The 19,230-nt window shown below is 33.6% G+C and overlaps 1 protein-coding gene and 1 long non-coding RNA gene across 3 annotated transcripts; one reads left to right on the top strand and one right to left on the bottom strand.

The window, feature by feature from the left end:
* LOC115890490 (cytochrome P450 4d1-like) lies at positions 1–15,280 on the bottom strand. Of its 2 annotated transcripts, none has more exons than XM_030910734.1 (8): positions 15,074–15,280; positions 9,799–9,999; positions 9,485–9,670; positions 6,224–6,576; positions 5,716–5,784; positions 2,753–2,930; positions 682–855; positions 1–614 (listed from the first exon to the last, which is right to left on the bottom strand). In XM_030910734.1, the coding sequence occupies exons 1-8, from the start codon at positions 15,225–15,227 to the stop codon at positions 406–408; spliced, it is 1,524 nt and encodes a 507-aa protein (XP_030766594.1). In that variant the 5' UTR covers positions 15,228–15,280; the 3' UTR covers positions 1–405. The 2 variants fall into 2 exon arrangements, with proteins under 2 accessions (XP_030766594.1, XP_030766595.1); XM_030910735.1 differs by having other exon boundaries at positions 9,799–9,996.
* LOC115890492 lies at positions 12,760–13,340 on the top strand. The gene is made up of 3 exons (XR_004051654.1): positions 12,760–12,898; positions 13,000–13,184; positions 13,256–13,340. It is a non-coding gene; the product is annotated as an uncharacterized LOC115890492 (long non-coding RNA).
* Positions 15,281–19,230: the final 3,950 nt, after the last annotated feature.

Here is a 19,230-nt window from a genome sequence, read left to right as displayed (position 1 = left end):
TCTGGAGGATATCCTATAGATGTCTTTATAAGATGATCTTATAATGGGACATTCCGACATTCTATGAATATCCTGCGGATATTGTGTGTTATATGGGAATTGTTCATGCATGCTTGTCAAGCTTGCAGTAGTGTGTGTAGCCACCTTAAGTATTACGAAAAAAACAACGAGATATTCAGTTAAGAATTATTTTAGGCCTCTTATACAAATTTAGAAAACGTTTAAACGTTTTTCAGTTTCAATATTATTGTGGTTATTGTATATAGTTATATTAGTGTCACACACAAATCATGAAAAAATATATTATCTTTAAAATGTTAAAATTTAGATACAATCAAAATTAGATTACCAATAGAATAAATAGTTTTAAAAACTATACTGTGTTAAATTTTAATATGTATAGTTTTAATAACTAGTAGATAAATTTACAGACGCTTCTTGTTTCTTGGTGATATTTTTACTTCTTTTCCTAATTTTGATGCATATTCCAGTAGCAGAATAAAGCAGTAACTTAGGTTTAAGATCCAGTTGATGTTCTGAGATGTTGATAAGTTGGTATGTTCTTAGTATCTTAGATATAGCGGATTTCAGCTCTAGCATTGCGAAGTTTTTACCTAGAAGTATCGGTTTTAGGGTTAAAACAATAACTAATAATCTATGCCTTATAAATGTAACACTTACCTAGACATTGTCTTGGTTTAACACCGAAAGGCATATAAGTAAATTTATCTATCTTTTCATTGCTTGAAAATCTCTCAGGTCTAAATTTCTCGGGTTCTGGAAAGTATTCTGGATTGTGATGGAAGCCATGCATAAAAATACTGAAGTTTACTGTTGATGGTAAGTTGATATTGTCTGAAATGTATATATCAATATCAATTATAATTAATTTATTATTCAATATCAGAAAATACTTTTGGGAATGAAATTATTTCAAGAGTATGTTATACAAGGTGGTCCGAACTGTATCCAGGAAATGCTTAGTTTCGGAGATACAGGGTGTAGAAGTTTTATTTTTATTTCGATTTTTTCCAAATAATTTCTAAAGTAATATCAATATTTGGATGAAAATTGGTGTCTGGGAATTTTCTGACATGAGAAATTTGATTTTGGTGTCAATATAATATAATATAATATAAAGGGCGTCATCTAAATGTGTTTTAACGGTTTTGAAGAGTAATAACTTTTCGTCCGTACCTGTATAAAACTACTGAGTGAAAAATATATATTTCCATGATTTTTTACGTAAAAATGTCTCTCGGTAAAAATCTCTACGAGTTCTCAAGATATTTAGAATGGTAATAGTCAGAAAAAATATATTTCAGAGCGTCCGTCTTAAGTGGTACAAAATAGGTAATAATATGAAGAAAACACTGGTTACTACCGTATGATCGAAAAAAATGGCGTCCAGTTGGCTGGGAAATGAACATCGATGACATTCCCCATATAAATTTACATATAAAATGACAGCGATCTTCATTCCATAGCCATCGCTGACGCCGTTTTTTTCTCGATCATACGGTATTATTATAGTCTATCCAACGACAAGATCCTTGACAGTGATATATGTGTCTGTCATTTTAATTTCAAAGTAGTTTATTTTATTTTACAAAGAAATAAGTTGGTACAACTGAAACGCATAGCAGGAAATTAATATATTTAAAATTTGACTGACAAGTGATTACTTCAAAATATTGTGAAAAAAACTGTATAAAACTGAAAAAAGTAATCGAGTTATTTAATTTAATAAAAAATGGTATGTGTTAATACAAAACAAACAAGAACAAGACACCTCATACCAAAAAAATATAAAAAAGAACTATTTCTTACTTGAAACTTCCCGCATTTATGATTATATTTATCAATTTAACTTATGTACAAATACAAATTTGTAATATTCCGCAGGAATAAATAAAACAACATAAATAAAACAAACTATTTTATAATTAATAACACTTACCAAATTTTATAGGTACCTTAAAGGTTGATTAATTAACTTTAATATTTTTATTAAAAATTTTTTCAACCAGTACCTTTGGCATTATTTTTCTTGTGCAGTACTAAAATCCATTATTTACGTATCGTGTGATGTCGATATTTTACAGCTACTCCAGTTTTTAGTATGTGTTTAGTACGGTCCTTCTACCATATTCGAGATGCACTTATCTACGACGAGATGGTATACGAACTTTAATGATGGTAACTTTATTGGTGTATAAGACTTTTTGCCTAGGCAGCGAGTATTAACCATAAACTGTGCTCTGGGTCTACAGTTAATTTTCACTCGATTTTTCCTCCACTTGGCTTCAAAAGACACAAAACACACGTAATAAAACGAATCAAAATGCATCATCTTCCAAAACGCAGGGTATTTGACAAAACTGACAAAAGTTGACACAAAATTATAACCTCTAATTTGGCAAGACTTTGACAAGCGCCAAAAATCTAAAGGCGAGTTCATACGCATCGGCGTCCGTTTGTCGTTCATCGTTCCGTCAAACCAATAAAATTGAAATACGATCTGTCATTTTTGAAATAAACCAATAAAACTGGTTAAAAACAACAAGAGACGACGTATGACGGATTTATATTTAAACCCATCCATAGTTAACTTAAAAATTGTTAGAAACTTTTTTTACTAAAATAAATAGATTGGTATGGGACGTCATCTGCTTTTTTTCTGTTATCGTCTGTCGAAATCTTACCTTAGAAAAAAAAACAGAGTATAATTATTGTCCCTTACGAGACTTACCATATTTCAGACCGTCTTTTTCAAGTCTTCTTCCACTCATTGGAATAATTGCATGCATTCTTAAAGTTTCCTTAATAACCATATCCAGGTATGGCATTTTGTGAAGATTTTCAAATGAAACGTGAAGCTTTTTGAAGTCCTCTTTGAGTACTTCTTTTTGTTCCTCTAGCAGTTTTTTCTGTTAAAACATTTACAAAAAGTAACGTTAATTATTATTTTTATTTGTTATTAAATTGTTTGCTATTGATTAGTTTTCATTGTTAATAGTTTTTTATTTCCTGTGTATAGAATTACATAGTTTGTCCGATGAGAGAATAAATGATAGTAACAATTTTCTCTCATTTTAATTCAAAAGTGAATTGTATTTTTTTGTCAAATTTGGGGTGATTCCTGTCGATATCGTCTCTTCCCTTGCTGGATAGACTCTATATAGTTTATGTAATACGGTAATAATCTTCGAAATATTCTAAATATTATTTTAGAAATGACGATAACATTTACCATGTAATTTTACATTAAAATGTCAATGATTGTCATTTTTAAGGGTTTTTAATGCCGCTTTTCTTAAGAATGCATTATGGAAAGTATTACCACAGATTACGTATACTAAATGTATACAGATAAAAATCTTATCCCTAATTCGTGGTACGAAAATTGTTTTTTATGACGGTGTGCAAACGAGTAAAATTTCCTGTGCGCAAAAATAAACTCGCGTAAAATAACAATAAACAGCGTAATAGAGAGATATCGCTAAACCGAATAGCGTGCATGGACGTTAATAAGGCCAGGTGTTATTTCCTTTACGTGAGGTGGTATTAACTCTCTTCATTTATCGTTATCGGATCGGAAAGAATTCTGATCGCGTCGCGTCCGCTATTTAAACTTAACCTAACTTTGAATTTAAAACTTTGAAATTGTTTTGTTTACTAGGTATTTTAAAATTAAAGGGCTAAAGTGCTTATTTCCAGTGCTTTATTGTTCAACGTCTGCCAGTGAGTTTAGGGCAACAAGCAACAAATTCTCTTAGAAGGGCTAAGTCGCCATCTGCTGTAAACCTAAGACTCTTTATAGGTTCTTTAGTAATGGAAGAGGTGGAATCCATATTTTGGGCCATATTTATTTAATTAAAACTAATCCCAGCTACTTAAATATCAAATTACCTAATAAAACTAGAGTAATAATTCAAAACAATTCAAACATAACCTAAAATAAAAGATCTCGCCGGCTGGCCCCGGTTGTCAAATACCCGCACATGCCCATTTAAGTAATTTTTGAATTTTTAAACGTTATTTAGAAATAGCGCTTGGTGTAATTGATCCGCAAATTACATCAGGCGGTAACGTTATTAGCGGGTGTTGCGTTAAAAATTGACTCGCGCATATCGTAACCATGATAAGGTACGCGTAAATACTGCATGACGCTATTCGGTTTTCCGATATCTCTCTAACAAATGTGCCGGTCAGGCGCTGTGCACAATTTTAGAGGCCATAAGTGGGCGTGCTATGTGCGCAAACTAGTCACCTAACTAGTGCCCGATTCCGAAAATTGGAACCACGAAAAACAATAAAGAAAAAACAAAGTTTATAATCTGTATAATCTGTGGTATTACTTTAATATTACAGATAAATGTAAAAAGTATTACTTTAATATTACAGATAAATGTAAAAACTTTTTTTAATTAACGAAATACCTATATTGGAGTTCAATTAAACTTTTAATTACGTAATCGAGGGCGCGATTTTTAAATTCATTGTTGTCAATTGTGTGGTATCAAATTATTCGTAAAAAAATTCTTTTTCGAAATATGCTAATGATCCACCCTCGTTTCATTTGAAAATAATTGAGATATGATCAAAAATACGATTTGGGCATCTTTTAACCGACCAGGGCAAGACACTAAAAACATTAGACGATCAGATCTATTTTTCCAAGGCTCCTTGGCTAAAAATTAGTGTTTTTAACATAACCATGGCACTCTAGATTGAAATTTAAAATACAATTTGTTTTTAAGCGAATATGTCAAAAGTTGACATATGATACGTGATTCTATTTAGAATGTCATTTTCTATCAAATAAATTAAAAAAAATACGGAGGGTGCCATTTAAAAATCAAAAATTTTAGTCATTTCCGGTGAAACAGGAAGTGACACAAACAATTGAATACTTCAATCAATCCTAACTTATGTCATATACTAACATAGCAAATCTCATTTTATATCTAAAAAAATAAAAAAGTAATACGGGTGAGCCACTTTTGAGACGCATCCGGTATATACGGCGTCGTATAAATTTGCTACCTGCAATGTATGTAGAAAATTCGCTCGGCTTTTTATCGAGTAGGTCACATTAAAATCGGATTTCAATTTATTTCATTCTAGGATCGCTTGCGTTCGTCGCTGGGTACTCGTCACTTGCATCGCTCGTTCATAATCGAGCGATGTCGGTTATTTCAATAATCGAGTACTCGAGCGAATTTTCGCTCGAGTTATCCCATCACTACCCTTTATGTCCCTTAAATGCTGTTAAGAAGGTGAGTTTTTGTTGATGTACAGTACATCTGCTGGATCTGTGTCTATGAAAGGAATGCGGACAAAAAACATTTAAATAAACAGCAATATATTTTATACGTCGATTTGACGAGTGCGTCACCGCAAATCGCTCCGCCCACTCATTTTATAGGCTACTTGCAAATTTGTCGAATTTTTATTGATGGGACGCGTCGTCTATTTTTTACGTAAGACATCGAGAGAATATCGTTTCCCCTCTCACGGATTCCCCGTAGCTACAGAACGGACAAACGTACAGTAAATAATATCGATTTATATATTTATAATTAATTTAATTTGGTTTCCTATAATATTTTGATGAAAAAAAAACATATAAAAGTGGAAAAGGCTGTGCCGGTCAAGCTTACTCACGTGACTAAAAGTTTATTTGGTATGAACTGTATATAGTAATATTACCTGGATATCTGGATGTTCAGCTATTTTATATAATATCAGAGATAGAGCTGTGGAACTTGTATCATAGCCCTGAAAATTATAATTGTTTTAACACGGTAACAGCTATCAGCAGTAGTAATACACAACTAACATTTCCTCAATGTTTCTGTTAGACCTTTCCACCTGACTTTATAAAATTATATTTATTCTGTTTTACAGAAAAAGTGTATACATAATTTTTCAATGTTGCCATGGCAGCTCTACGCTTTCGTACAAAAGTGCTTGATATGATTGAAATCTGGGTTACAGGAAGGGGTAGTGCCAATATTTAAATAAAGTACTAAATATAAATTAAATTTTTGAATGGGATTTATATAGAAGGGGACCACAATAGATATGTAAAGATTGCAGAGGAATAGGCCAATAGCCACATGAAAAAAATCTAATCTAGCTAGTTAAAGAGGCTATAAAATAGTGCGTGCTACTGTAGTGTCTAATACTGATAAAATTCGCTATGAATAATACTTACTGCAAGTATGAAAGTATTTACTTCCTCTCTTATATCGTCTTTGTTCAAACGCTTTCCATCAATCTCCACATTCAACAGCAAATCAAGAAAATCGTTCGTGGTAGCATCATTTTCGCCAGAAGACTTTTTCACTTCGCTCTTCAGATTCAATATTTTTTCCAGAATATCGTCTATAACTGCCAAAGCTTTTTTCTCTCGCACGATCTCGTCGGAACGCTGATAGAAGAAATCGTATCTCATCAGATACGATGACATTCTATTGTAGTAGATGTCGCATAGGGTTTCTACGCTTGCCGCGTACTCGGTGTTAGTGGTTTGTGATTGCTGATTTAGACATATACCCATAGCGGTTTCTAGTACAAAAATATGAAACAATTAATGGTATGGTAGGGACGAATTGTTTTAAATACGGTATTCTTTAATCGGAACAATTAACTGCGACTGCTCCATAGGAAGCAAAAGCGAAAACACTCTTTAGAAAAGGGGAGAGTAAAGGAACCAAGGAACAGACTGGCGCATCTCGACCAAAGGTCAGGAGAAAGAGCAAGAACCTCTCATCTCTGCTCCGGCTAGCAGAGAAAAAGCCAGGTTGGAAAGCCGTCCAACACCGGGAGGCAAGCAGAGACCGAAATCAGCTTTGCCAGGACTCCAATGTAAGGACATCGAGGTGGCGAGTCATCAACTCGAGGGATGGGGGGTCATGGTCAGGTCCTCACAATAAAAATTGACTTCAAATCCAAGTAGGCAATAGAGAAAGAGATATATATCCTCTATTATAGACTCGGGACAATACTGGTAGGTTACAATCAGGTCTAACGAGAGACCAAGTTAAAGAGGTGGAAAAAATGGAGACAGATCCTCCAGCCTCCACCTCACGGGTACCTCTGTTATGCCCTAGCATTTGAAGATGCGATACCCTAGCTAAACAGGTATCAAAAGCTGATAGTATATTAGTTCTCCATGTTTAATCTAAACCGCGGGCTCATTTTTTGTTGAAATACCCAGGGTTTTTTCACAAAGGTTTATATATCATTTATTTATTATAAAAACCACCGTTGGGATGCATCGATTTCACATTCGTTTCAACATTATATTTCGATTTCTAACAAACAATACTAATTCACGAAACTGATGATCATCAGGCGTAGACAGATTAAAGAGACCGCCTGCTACGTAATTGACAAATTTTTATAGGGAAGTTCCGATCTTATCAAGCATTGCCCTTTTTTAGCAAAGACAAGTTCTCATTCTCCGTTAATAAACTTATATCTGACTTATACCGTTGATTGAAAGAATTAGGAAAATAGGCAACCTGATGGGAAAATTCGTGACAAGGCTGATTTGATTTCCTCTTAGGTCTCAAGTGCTATACGGTGGAGCCTACCAACGCATAAAACACTCATTTTCTCTAATTCGGCTAGCGAAGGCATATTGAAGACGGTGTGGAACCAAAAGCAACAGTGTTGCCATATTAAAATATGTAATATCTCTAATACGTTTGACGAAAATATCTTCTAAATAAATAAATAAAGCGTTATTTATCGCTTTATTATACAAAAAGCTAAAATAGCTTCATCGACAAAGCATTTACAAAACAAACAAAAGCACAAAAAATATACAAATAATAAAAAAATATCATGCAATTCAAAAATAAATTTCGTCATTAAAATTACTACATTAATATATGGACATTGCAGAACACAAAAAAAGGCGTATCAATAAAATTTTACAATAGGAAAATTGTAAATGGATATAATCATTTAAGAGTCATAAAATATTAAATAATAGACTTTTAACCAGTGCGTGAGATGATCAAAATTTTAAAATTCAAAATTGTTCATGATTAAACATCAACAAAAAAGTCGTTTACCGCATATATGCTTACTGGAGATAGCCCTATAGGGCTCTCTCCAGTAAGTATGATTTCAAAGCTTTGCGAAATGCGGGAAAGAATGAAAGCGACTTGATATCCAAACGCAGATGATTGTACATTTTTTTGGCATTGTACAGTACTAGGCCTTTAACTAGTTCTGAGCTCATTCCTAAGTGGATAGTTGTGAGATGACCTTTCGGGAATAGCAGATATATGTGCTTGCAGATTAAGCAAACGGATTCAAAAATGATTAAAGGAGGAAGAGTCAGTATTTTGAAATTTTTAAAGAAATTCTAGCAATGAGTTCTACTGTTCAGTCCCAATAAATATCGAACTGCTCTCTTTTGAAGTTTGAAAATACGATCAAATTTTGTCGCGCAGCAAGTACCCCAGAATGGAAGGGCATAACGAAGATGCGACTCAAAAAGGGCATAATAGACTATTCTAGAGGTTGATAAGTTAAGTTCTCTTTTTAGAAACTGATCTTAGCTCAAAACAGGCAGCGCTTAGTTTCTTTGATAAAGCTTCGATGTGCAAGTCCCATTTTCAATAGTGGTGTTATTAAGTACAAAAGGTTGTATAGTACTTTTATATGACAAAGCTTTAGTTTGATAGGTTGAGGCATAGTAGATTAGAATCGCACCAAGATTTAATGGTGCGTAAGCCACTGGATATAGTATTATATAGCGCCGTAACATCTGGGCCGCTCCAAGTGAAACTAGTATCGTCCGCAAAGAGGCAGATTTTACCGCTAATGTCTAGATTTGCAATGTCCTTGATAAACACCAGAGATCCATCTTGGGATGAAAAATCAGCGTTTACGTATTGAAAATTTATTCATGTTAAACATTGAATAAACAATAAAATAAAAATTCTTTTATAGTTACTGAATATTTCATATGATCGAAAAAGTGGTTTCGTTGGCTTGGAACTGACGACTATTGACATTTACCATAATATTTTACATATGAAAAAACATTGATCTTCATTTCCAAGCCAACACTGACGCCATTTTTTTGTTTAATCATATAATATTATATTAAATTGTTTAATGATAGAAAATCCGTATTATTAACGTACTGTACCCAAAATCCGTAAATCTACGGATTAATCCGTAGTTCTGGCAACACTGTCTCCGGAAACCACTCTGTCGACTGAAAGTAGAACTACGGTACAGAATTCTTTATCTGCTGCGCTGTAAACAACTATCAACGCGCAGCGACGCAGACCTAATCTTAATCTCGGACAGGTTGACTTGCGGCGAAGATATCGCCAGCCACATCTTGGATAGGTTTTGTTCCGCGAAATCGCCCATAAGGTTGCGCATCTTCTTACTTCTTCAATCAACGCTTATATACATATACCTTAAACTTACGGCTTAAACATACCACATATAATATCGAAAGTAAATCTCTTCATAATAGGTTGTAAATTGACATCTTTATTATGGTACTTATCCAAAACGCTTAAGAGAATGTCACTTTTTTGGTTAAATATGTCTAGGAAATTTTGCAAAAGTGACGTTTGGCTGAATTTTGTAGACAGTGCTCGTCTTCTCTGTTTCCATTTTTCTCCTAAAATATTAACAGAAATGTTTTTTTTAAGAATTTCAAGACGTATCAACAAATTAATTAAAAATTAGTCCTTCTCAATTCTCAATCAAAAGTAAATATTGATATCTTTTACAAAAAATGAACCTTACCATTACTGGTTACCAATCCTTCTCCTAGCCATGGTTTAATATAATTGTAATGTGACCCTTTAGAGATGTATCTATTATTCTTGCAAGTAAATTCCAGAAAGTCTTTGTCAGCAACTACCAAGAAAGGATGTTGTGGTCCTAGGTACTGCCGCATAATACCGCCACACTTGATTACATTTTTGGTTATTGTTTCTAGTGCTTCTATACAATATATTTGTAATTACAGGTGATTCATATATAAATTGTTAATAAAAATTAAACTTTAGAGTATTTAGCATAATTCTTAATAACAAAATTTTATTAATCAGATTAATACAAAATTACAAGATAATTCAAAACTGTTTAATGTTTGCCCACGTCTGATATTGAACTTACTTTTTTAATAAGGGTTAATAATAAGAAAACCAACAGCTATTTTATTTATAAATTAAATTATTGCAAGAGATGCTTTGGACTTGACTGAAATTAATGATAAAACATTGTCAGGAATATAAATAATGTACCTATCTATATGGGCAAATTAACGGATTCAAGATTGGAACTGGGCGATTTTTTTTAATTTCTAAAAAACACTCTTCTTAAAGCTTTCAATATTACTACTTACTGCCATTACTCGCCGACGAGTATTTTTCACGCATCAGAAGATGGTTACGCAAGGCCTAACCAAACCAAGCCCGATACGTGATGTTATCTCTCTTCCGCACTCCGGACGTTCAAAAATCTCATTACTTTGTTGCCTCTTTAGTTTTTGGTTGCGTTGTTCACAATGAGTGACAATTTTGAGTCTAGTCAATTCTGAGTCTACAATTTTTCTCCGTTGCGTTCTATTGTGCGCTTCTTCCTCCCACTGATTCTGCATGCCTATCCCCTTTAAGTTTATGTGGAAAATATCCTCGTGCCTTTTGAGATGTCCACCCGGTTTCCTCTTTCCCTCTACAAGCTCACCGTAAAGAAGAAATATTGGTAGGCGATTTTCTTACATCCTGCATACGTGACCAGCCCATCTTAGGTTAAGAACATAGTGAAGCGACGAGGATAGCGGCAATCAAGCAGCGCGACATCGCGTCCAAAACAAACCTGTGAAGGCAAATACGTGTGAACATAGTAAATCTATCTGTTCGGGCGGTTAGATCGAGCGGCTCTGTCGCGCTGTGGAAAATGATAGGTTCCCAAAAATTAATAGATTTGGTATTTGTAAGAGAGATTTTATGGGAGCAAAAAGATAGTAATCATCATAACCGGTACATTTTAGATAAGTTATGAGATGAAGTGGCAACAAATTTTCGTAAAGGTTATAAAATTTGCCATACTTTCTCGGGTTTTTGAAAACTTCATGTAACCAAATGTTTGCGACATTACTGCCTAGCAGTTTAGTCACTGTTAACATTTTAAATTATATCAATAAGCAAATGAAAATAATAAATTTGCACAAATATCTCGCTATTCCTCGCCGCTCTACTATGTTTCAGCACCCCGAGGCTTGCTCGACGCGGTATCGCGCTGCTTACTCGCCGCTATCCTCGTCGCTCCACTATGTTCCTAACCTAAGAGAGTTTTGATGGGACAAAAAGATAGTAATCACCATAACCGGTACATTTTAGATAAGTTATGAGATGAAGTGGCAACAAATTTTCGTAAAGGTTATAAAATTTGCCATACTTTCTCGGGTTTTTGAAAACTTCATCTAACCAAATGTTTGCGACATTACTGCCTAGCAGTTTAGCCACTGTTAACATTTTAAATTATATCAATAAGCAAATGAAAATAATAAATTTGCACAAATATCTCGCTATTCCTCGCCGCTCTACTATGTTTCAGCACCTCGAGGCTTGCTCGACGCGGTATCGCGCTGCTTACTCGCCGCTATCCTCGTCGCTCCACTATGTTCCTAACCTAAGAGAGTTTTGATGGGACAAAAAGATAGTAATCACCATAACCGGTACATTTTAGATAAGTTATCTCTCCGGGTTTTGAAAATTTCATGTTGTAGTGTACAAATTTCATGTACACTACACTTTTTGTTTTGTTGGTTTCGAATAACCGTTTCGTTTGCGACACAACTATCCAGAATTTTAGCCACTGATAATATTTTAAATTATCCCCACCAAGCGAGAAACCTCACATTACATTTGCAACATTGCAGATAATCCCCAAACAGCTTGCTTTGTAATGTTGATTTGTAAACGTTTTGCCGTGATTGATGAAACTTTGCTACAGAAATATTGTTTTTGAAAGGCGATAAAAACGTTTTTTCTGCAACATTGCAACAAAGATTCAAATGAAAGATCCGCGCAAGTTCATGTTCATACCGTATGATCGAAAAAATACGGCGTCCAGCTGAAATTACCCATATACAATAATTTTAAATTTTACATATAAAATGACAGCGATCTTCAATTCATAGCCATCGCTGACTTTTTATCATAAAGCCGTTTTTTTTATCATAAAGTCATAAATAAAGTTAGGTTAGGTTATAACGTTAAACTTGTTTTTGACGTGTTTTGTATTGCGTTCTATCATGTTCTATGCTTTTTGAATGAGATTTTGATGAATATAAATGTAAGTAAACAAACCAAGAGTAATGATATATAAAACAACCCCAGAGTAAGTAAATAAACAAAGCAAAACCAAAGCAAGAGAAATGATATATAAAACAACCCCAGAGTTTCCAACTGGCACAGGAGTACGATAAGGAGACGTGATATCCCCAAAGCTATTTACAGCAACACTAGAAGAAATCTTCTGTCAACTAGACTGGACCAACAAAGGATTAAAGATAGATGGAGAATATCTTAATCTTCAATGGAACAAAATATGCTGGGAATAACCTTGGAATAACCAAGAAAGACCATAAAAGAAAAGGGTGAATACGACAAAAGACCCAGGTAATAGATGTCATCCACAGAATCATATCCCTCAAATGGCAATGAGCAGGATATCTGGCAATAAGGACGAACAACAGATTATGGACCACAAAAATTACTTAAAGACCTAGAAGTAGACTGAACCTGAGATGGGACCATAATATTAGGAAATTAGCAAGGATAAATTGGGTCTACATAGCCAACAATATACAAAGAATGATGATGAGACGATAAGTGTAAGTATAATTTTATTATTGTGTGAGTATTATTAACCCTTAGCTATGAATAAGTATAACAAATTGTGTTGTTTGTTTTTAAAGGAAATTTTATATTTTAGTTTAGCTTTTAACCAACTGAAAACTGAAGTAGATAAAACATGGATAAAACCAGGGCAAACCTATATATTCTTAATAGAATGATAAAATCACAAATAATATTCATTATTCATTATTGTCAATGTTGGATTGGTTAATCATTTGAGATTTTTAAAATAAGGACTTAAAATAAGGAACATCACAAGAGGTAAGTTTCTCATGCTATATATATATATATATATATATTACAATGATTGTTTTTTATTTTTACTACTTTAGAAACAATTGGATATAGATTGGAAAACTTTACCGAAGAGACATTTGAAACCATGAATAAGACAATTCAACATGCGAAGACAAAATATGAAAGCTTTTCCTTGTACATATATTTAATACTTTCCTTTTGTATTTTTGAATAAGAAATATATAATAATGTTTGTACTGTACCTATATATATTTTGTATTATTTCAGACCTTCAACTTTTAAGATTTTTTTTAGATATTCGATTCAAGAGGTCAGAGTTGAGTAATTCCTTATTTAATGAGCAGCCGAAAATGTTTTTGAAACAAGTAAGTGATAAATTTCTAGTTTTTATTTGTTTTTTTTTGTATTAGTTTGACAAATTCAACTTTCTTGGTAGGGATATATTTACCGAGCATTTTTAATTTTTCTAAGTCAGTGGATATAGAGATATGCATATTTTTATCAATATTGTTTATGTTTTTCGTTAATATAATATTAGTAAAAATAGGTATATTATACCTATCTGAAAGTTTACAATTTAATACCCATTAATGTTTCTGTTGATTATAACCTATTACTGATGTATTATTGTTAACATAAAATTGCATAAAATTGCTAATGTTGCTAATGAAATGGTTTTTTATTGCAAACATTATCTATTTTTTGCTATATTATTTTAGCAATAAGTCAGTTAATAAGTTATAACAAAATAGAAAGTTTAATGGATAATAAGATGTAAAATTAACAATATTACTAATACATCTCAAATTAGTACTTTCCTGAACGTTACATTAGCAACGTTTCAATAATATTGTGTTTTTCAACCTTGCACTGCAATGTAATTTGGCGGAAGATTAAGCTACCCTGTCACCTTGCCTAAACCTCCCTACAATGAAAAAAGCAATGTTACACCTTGCTTTGCGAAGTTTTGGCGATGTTCCAGCAATAAATTTTGCTTGTTGGGTCAATAAGCAAATGAAAATATTAAAGTTGCAGGTACCTCGCTATTCCTCGCCGCTCCGGTATCGCGCTGCTTGCTCACCGCTATCCTGGTCGCTCCACTATGTTCTTAACCTTAGGCGGAATTAATAATCATGATTTCAGCGCTCTCGCAGCTAGCTTGTTCAACCGATACATTTGAGACATGGTGGTACCATTTGATTCTTAACAGTTGTCTAAGGTGTTTCTGTTGTAACTTGTTTAATGCGTTAATCCTGTGCTGAAGTCCATAGGAGATATTGGCCTTTTCCGAAATCAAACTGCCAAGGTAATTGTTATTCCGCTAAATATTCCAATAGTTCTTCTCCGATTTTTACTGCATTGTTATAATTTTCCGGAAGAGTGCATATGATTTTAGTTTTATTGATATTCAGCTTAAGGCCCAAAGCCTCGTATGCCCAGGTATATGTGTTCAGCATTTCTTGTCATTGCTGTAACGTTTTTGCATCTAGAGCGCTGTCATCAGCTTATTGAAGTTCTGTGATGAATTATATACGTATTTTAGCCCTGTTCTGTGATGAATTATATACGTATTTTAGCCCTGAGTCTTTTTATGTTGAACAGACAGCCATCGTATCTGTATCTGGTACCCATTCCTCTTTCTTGCAGTTTGCTGTCCATTATAATAGAGTGCGCTGCCATGAATATGTTGAATAGGAGAGGCGCTAAGACACATCCCTGCCTAACTCCTGTGTTTGTTAGGAAGAGATCTTTCAGGGAATCCATGATGTAACACTCTCACCTAGTTGTTGTTATGGAGGCTTTTACACATTGTAAGAAATTCGTTGGGTACTCCGAACTTACATAATTGCCCAAAGTACAAACAAACAAAAAAGGAATGTTCTATTACTTACTTGATGGATTTGAGTAGTCAAAAACATGTCCAATGATTGGTGTAAAGGATGGTGTGGGAAATTCATTCAAATAAGTATAAATTCGAAACAGATGAATAAGAAATAACGCAGTTAGCGCTAAAATTAACGCTTCTATTATTTCAAATATCTCCATTAATGGCAATATTTGTTTAGCTTGTTTAGATTTTAATAATTTTTATAATTTGATCGAAATAAATATTGCTTTATAATTAATTACATTGTTAATATATATTTTTATTTGATACTTTAATAATTTATAAATTTATGACCTATTAAGTTTGTAATAGTGATAAAATATTTGTTATTACCTTTTGTTTGTATGTATAATAAAATATTTTTATACTTTATATCTAAAAATATTATACAGACTTGGTAAAATGCATCCTTTCTATTTTGAATATATACTGGATCTTGCATTTTGCATATTGGCATATTGGGAGAATCAGAGAATAATAATATCCCATCAAAAACATAAAACAAGTCTTGCAACTCACTTCATTCCCTAGTATTCATTCACTACAAAAAGTTGACAGCTCATGTGAAACCCAGTTAGTTATTCATACTATTCAACAACTTTGTTATAAATTGTTTTTAATCATATTGGGGGCCATCTTTATTTCTTATATCTATATATAATTATAATGACTTAGCAAGTGCACGCTAGTATAATATACTAAAACCGTTGATTAAAAGAATTGGGAAGATACCCAACCTAATGGACGAATTCGTGACAAGGCTGATTTGATTTCCCCTTACGTCTCAAGTGCTGTACGGTGGAGCCTCTACTCATTCTGCGGCCAACGGATAAAACACTAATTTTCTCTAATTCGGCTAGCGAAGGCATATCGAAGACGGTGTGGAACTGAAAGCGACAGTGTTGCCATATTAAAATGTGTAATATCTGTAATACGTTTGACGAAAATACCTTTGGATGAAAAATCCATGTTTATGTATTGACAATTTATTCGTGTTAAACGTAGAATAAACAACGAAAATAGAAATTCTTTTATAGGTACTGAATATTTAGTATGATCGAAAAAAGTCGTTTAGTTGGCTTGAAAATTACAAATATTACTATTGACATTTACTGTAATATTTTGCATATGAAATAACAGCGATCTTCATTTCCAAGCCCACTCTGACGCCGTTCTTTGTTTAACCACATACAGGGTGGCCCATCGAAAACGTTCCGCAAGGCATAAAGGTCAGGATAATTTTTTTTCAGAAAATCCAAAAACACGTCAATTTTGTTTGTGAGGGGGACAACTTTTGCCCCAAAAATGATTGCAGTCTCTTCAACCCTTTAGGGGGGGGGGGTGTATCATCCCCCAACTTTTTTTAAATGGGAAGGGGGGTCAAGTGGCGCCGCAATGAAAAGAGCTTTCTATTCTCTATATTTCCCCGCTTCGTTTTTGAAAATCGGTCGAGTCATTGAGAAAATATGACGGATGGAAATTTGAAAAGTTTATTTAAACAGTTATCAGAGTACAAGTTATCAGACTACAAGAGTTATCAGACTACAACAGTTATCAGACTACAAGAAAATTAGCCAATGAGACCGGCGTGAATCGTACAAGTGTCCAAAGGATATTAAAAAAACACAAGTTCCACCCATACAAAATTCAGTTGTTACAAGAACTCAACGAAGACGCTTTGATCGTCGCGGGCTGGTATTTTTGGAAATTCTATTGTGGGTCAGTTTAACGATATTGAGACCGCACCTGATCGTTCAACCTTGTGGCAAGTGAAAAAATGCGTAAACATCTAGAAACAATAAGAAAAAACAGCAAATTGGTCGAAGGAATTTATCCTTATCATTTACTCTGATAAATGTTTAAATAAACTTTTCAAATTTCAATCCTTCATATTTTCTCAATGACTCGACCGATTTTCAAAAACGAAGCGGGGAAATATAGAGAATAGAAACCTCTTTTCATTGCGGCGCCACTTGACCCCCTTTCCCTTTTGAAAAAAGTTGGGGGATGACACTCCCGCTTAGACGGTTGAAGATTTTGCAATCATTTTTGGGGCTAAAGTTGTCACCCTCACAAACAAAATTGACGCGTTTTTGGATTTTTTTGAAAAAAAATATCCTGGCCGTTATGCCTTGCGGAACGTTTTCGATGGGCCACCCTGTAATATTATATTAAATTGTTTAATAATAGAAAATTCGTATTAATCACGTACTGTGCCCAAAATGCGTAAACCTACGGATTTATCAGTAGTCCTGGCGACACTGTCTCCGGCAACCCCGACTGAAAGCAGAACTACAGTACAGTATTCTTTATTCGCTGCGCTATAAACGACGCGTAGCGGCGAAGAGCTAAACTAAATCTCGGACAGGTTGACTAGCGGCGATGGTATCGCGAGCCACATCTCGGACAGGTTTTGTGCCATGAAATCGCCCCGTTGCTCATCTTCTTATTTCTTCAATCAACGCTAACCTCAAAATTTGATGATGTTTGTGAGACTTCTATAGAAGTACCTTAGAATATTGATATCAAGTCACTGTCGAAATTAAAAAACTTTGACTATAGGTATTTATAAACTATAAAGTATATTTGTCAGATGTATTGGTTAGATTATAACCAGTATATCTGTTACGGTTAAGGTCCGATGTCCGGTTAATGTCGATATTACCCAGTTAATCTCAAGAATAACACACAACAAAATAACCAAAAACATAACCAAACCCAAACATTAACCTGTTAATGTCGACATTAACCGGACATCGGACTTTAACCGTAACATATCCACTTAGCCATAGTTGCAGTGGTGTCAAAAGTAAGCTGCTTCGAGAAAAACATGGTACGATTGTTTTTGACTTGACTGGGGTCACTGCTGTGACCCAAATACAAAAATTTCTCTAAAACTTCAGGAAACGATTCGAAATTAAAACATATAGTATATAAAAAATAAATGTTTATTATTTCTTGTCTTATTTCTTGAAACTAAATTACTTTTACAAAAAGTAGTTCTAATAAATTAAAACAAATTCAAATCACTTTTTAGTTTATAACCAGGGGCGGATACAGGAATTTATTTTAGGGGGGCCCAAAAGTAGAATTTGCTTTTTAGGGCGCCATTTTTAACCCAAAAGTCTAATATTTTACCTAATTTACAGATTTTAGTGGGGGGCCGGGCCCCATGCCCCCCCTCTGGATCCGCCACTGTTTATAACTAACAATTTAATTGTATTAATGTTTTTTAATAAAAGGTTTCCATTTATCATATAAGAAAATAATATGTTCAGCGAAAGAATATTTTATGTGACAAACGATAGTAATGACAATTATTGTTCTCATATTAATTCCGAAATAGTTTTGTCTCGTTTTTTAATGTCTGTCAAAATAATAATTCTATAGCTGGTCGGACTTTACTTTACTTCGATGATTTTTCTGACCGGAGATTGCAAGTCTTCGAATATAGTGCAATGTTTCATGCAAGTCATTGCAAACATTTTTACCCTGTTTTGTGGTGTTATCACATTTTGTTATCGTTCATTTTATTTAGTATAGTGACCATCATCTTATGATTTGCTTCTAACATACTCTTAATATCACACACATTTAATTACATCTAATTCATTCCTAATATTAGTTTGTCTATTTTTTGAAACTATTTGTTTATCTATTAATTTATCATTTTCATCAACTTTTCGTTTATTAGGATGCGTCAAAAAATGCCTATTTTTCTTGTTAACCCAATCCTGTTAACCCACAAATATTTCGAACTAAAAGACCACTACAAAGTATCAGCAGAATATACCACTGAATCTCGATGACTCTAGGGTATTGGTTTATTAAACTAGCCAGCAGTGGGTTTTTGAAGCATACTTTCTTAGAGTCGTTAACCTCAGGATCTGTAATATTCTTGCTAAAATTGTAGCAGTTATAAGCTAACCCCATCATAATATACGATGACAGCATCACGACAAAAAGAAAGTAGTATATTGCTCTCGAAATATAATACTTCCTGATTTTCTTCCATTTAAGAAATAAGAAAGCAGTGCAAAGAGGGTGTACTAGTAGTTCTTTCTGGTTCTCCTCGATCAGGTTAAACAAAAAAGTAGTCTCTCTTGGATAACAATGTTGTAATATTGGCGTAATAATTTACAGATTTTAGTGGGGGGCCGG

This window comes from Sitophilus oryzae, unplaced genomic scaffold (assembly GCF_002938485.1).
Source record: "Sitophilus oryzae breed Bouriz unplaced genomic scaffold, Soryzae_2.0 scaffold_866_pilon_pilon, whole genome shotgun sequence".
In the NCBI taxonomy this organism is placed as follows: Eukaryota; Metazoa; Arthropoda; class Insecta; order Coleoptera; family Curculionidae; genus Sitophilus; species Sitophilus oryzae.
The sequence above is the reverse complement of the archived record's forward strand: the minus strand, read 5'-3'. Positions and strand labels throughout refer to the sequence as shown.

What these genes read in the sequence shown, in the direction of transcription:
- LOC115890490 (XM_030910734.1), bottom strand. Translation starts at nt 15,227, where the DNA reads ATGGAGATATTTGAAATAATAGAAGCGTTAATTTTAGCGCTAACTGCG. An exon ending in TGACTACTCAAATCCATCAA is followed by an intron (nt 10,000 to 15,073) that starts GTAAGTAATAGA and finishes TATATTGTATAG; the next exon opens with AAGCACTAGAAACAATAACC. An exon ending in CTGAACATCCAGATATCCAG is followed by an intron (nt 2,931 to 5,715) that starts GTAATATTACTA and finishes ATGTTTTAACAG; the next exon opens with AAAAAACTGCTAGAGGAACA.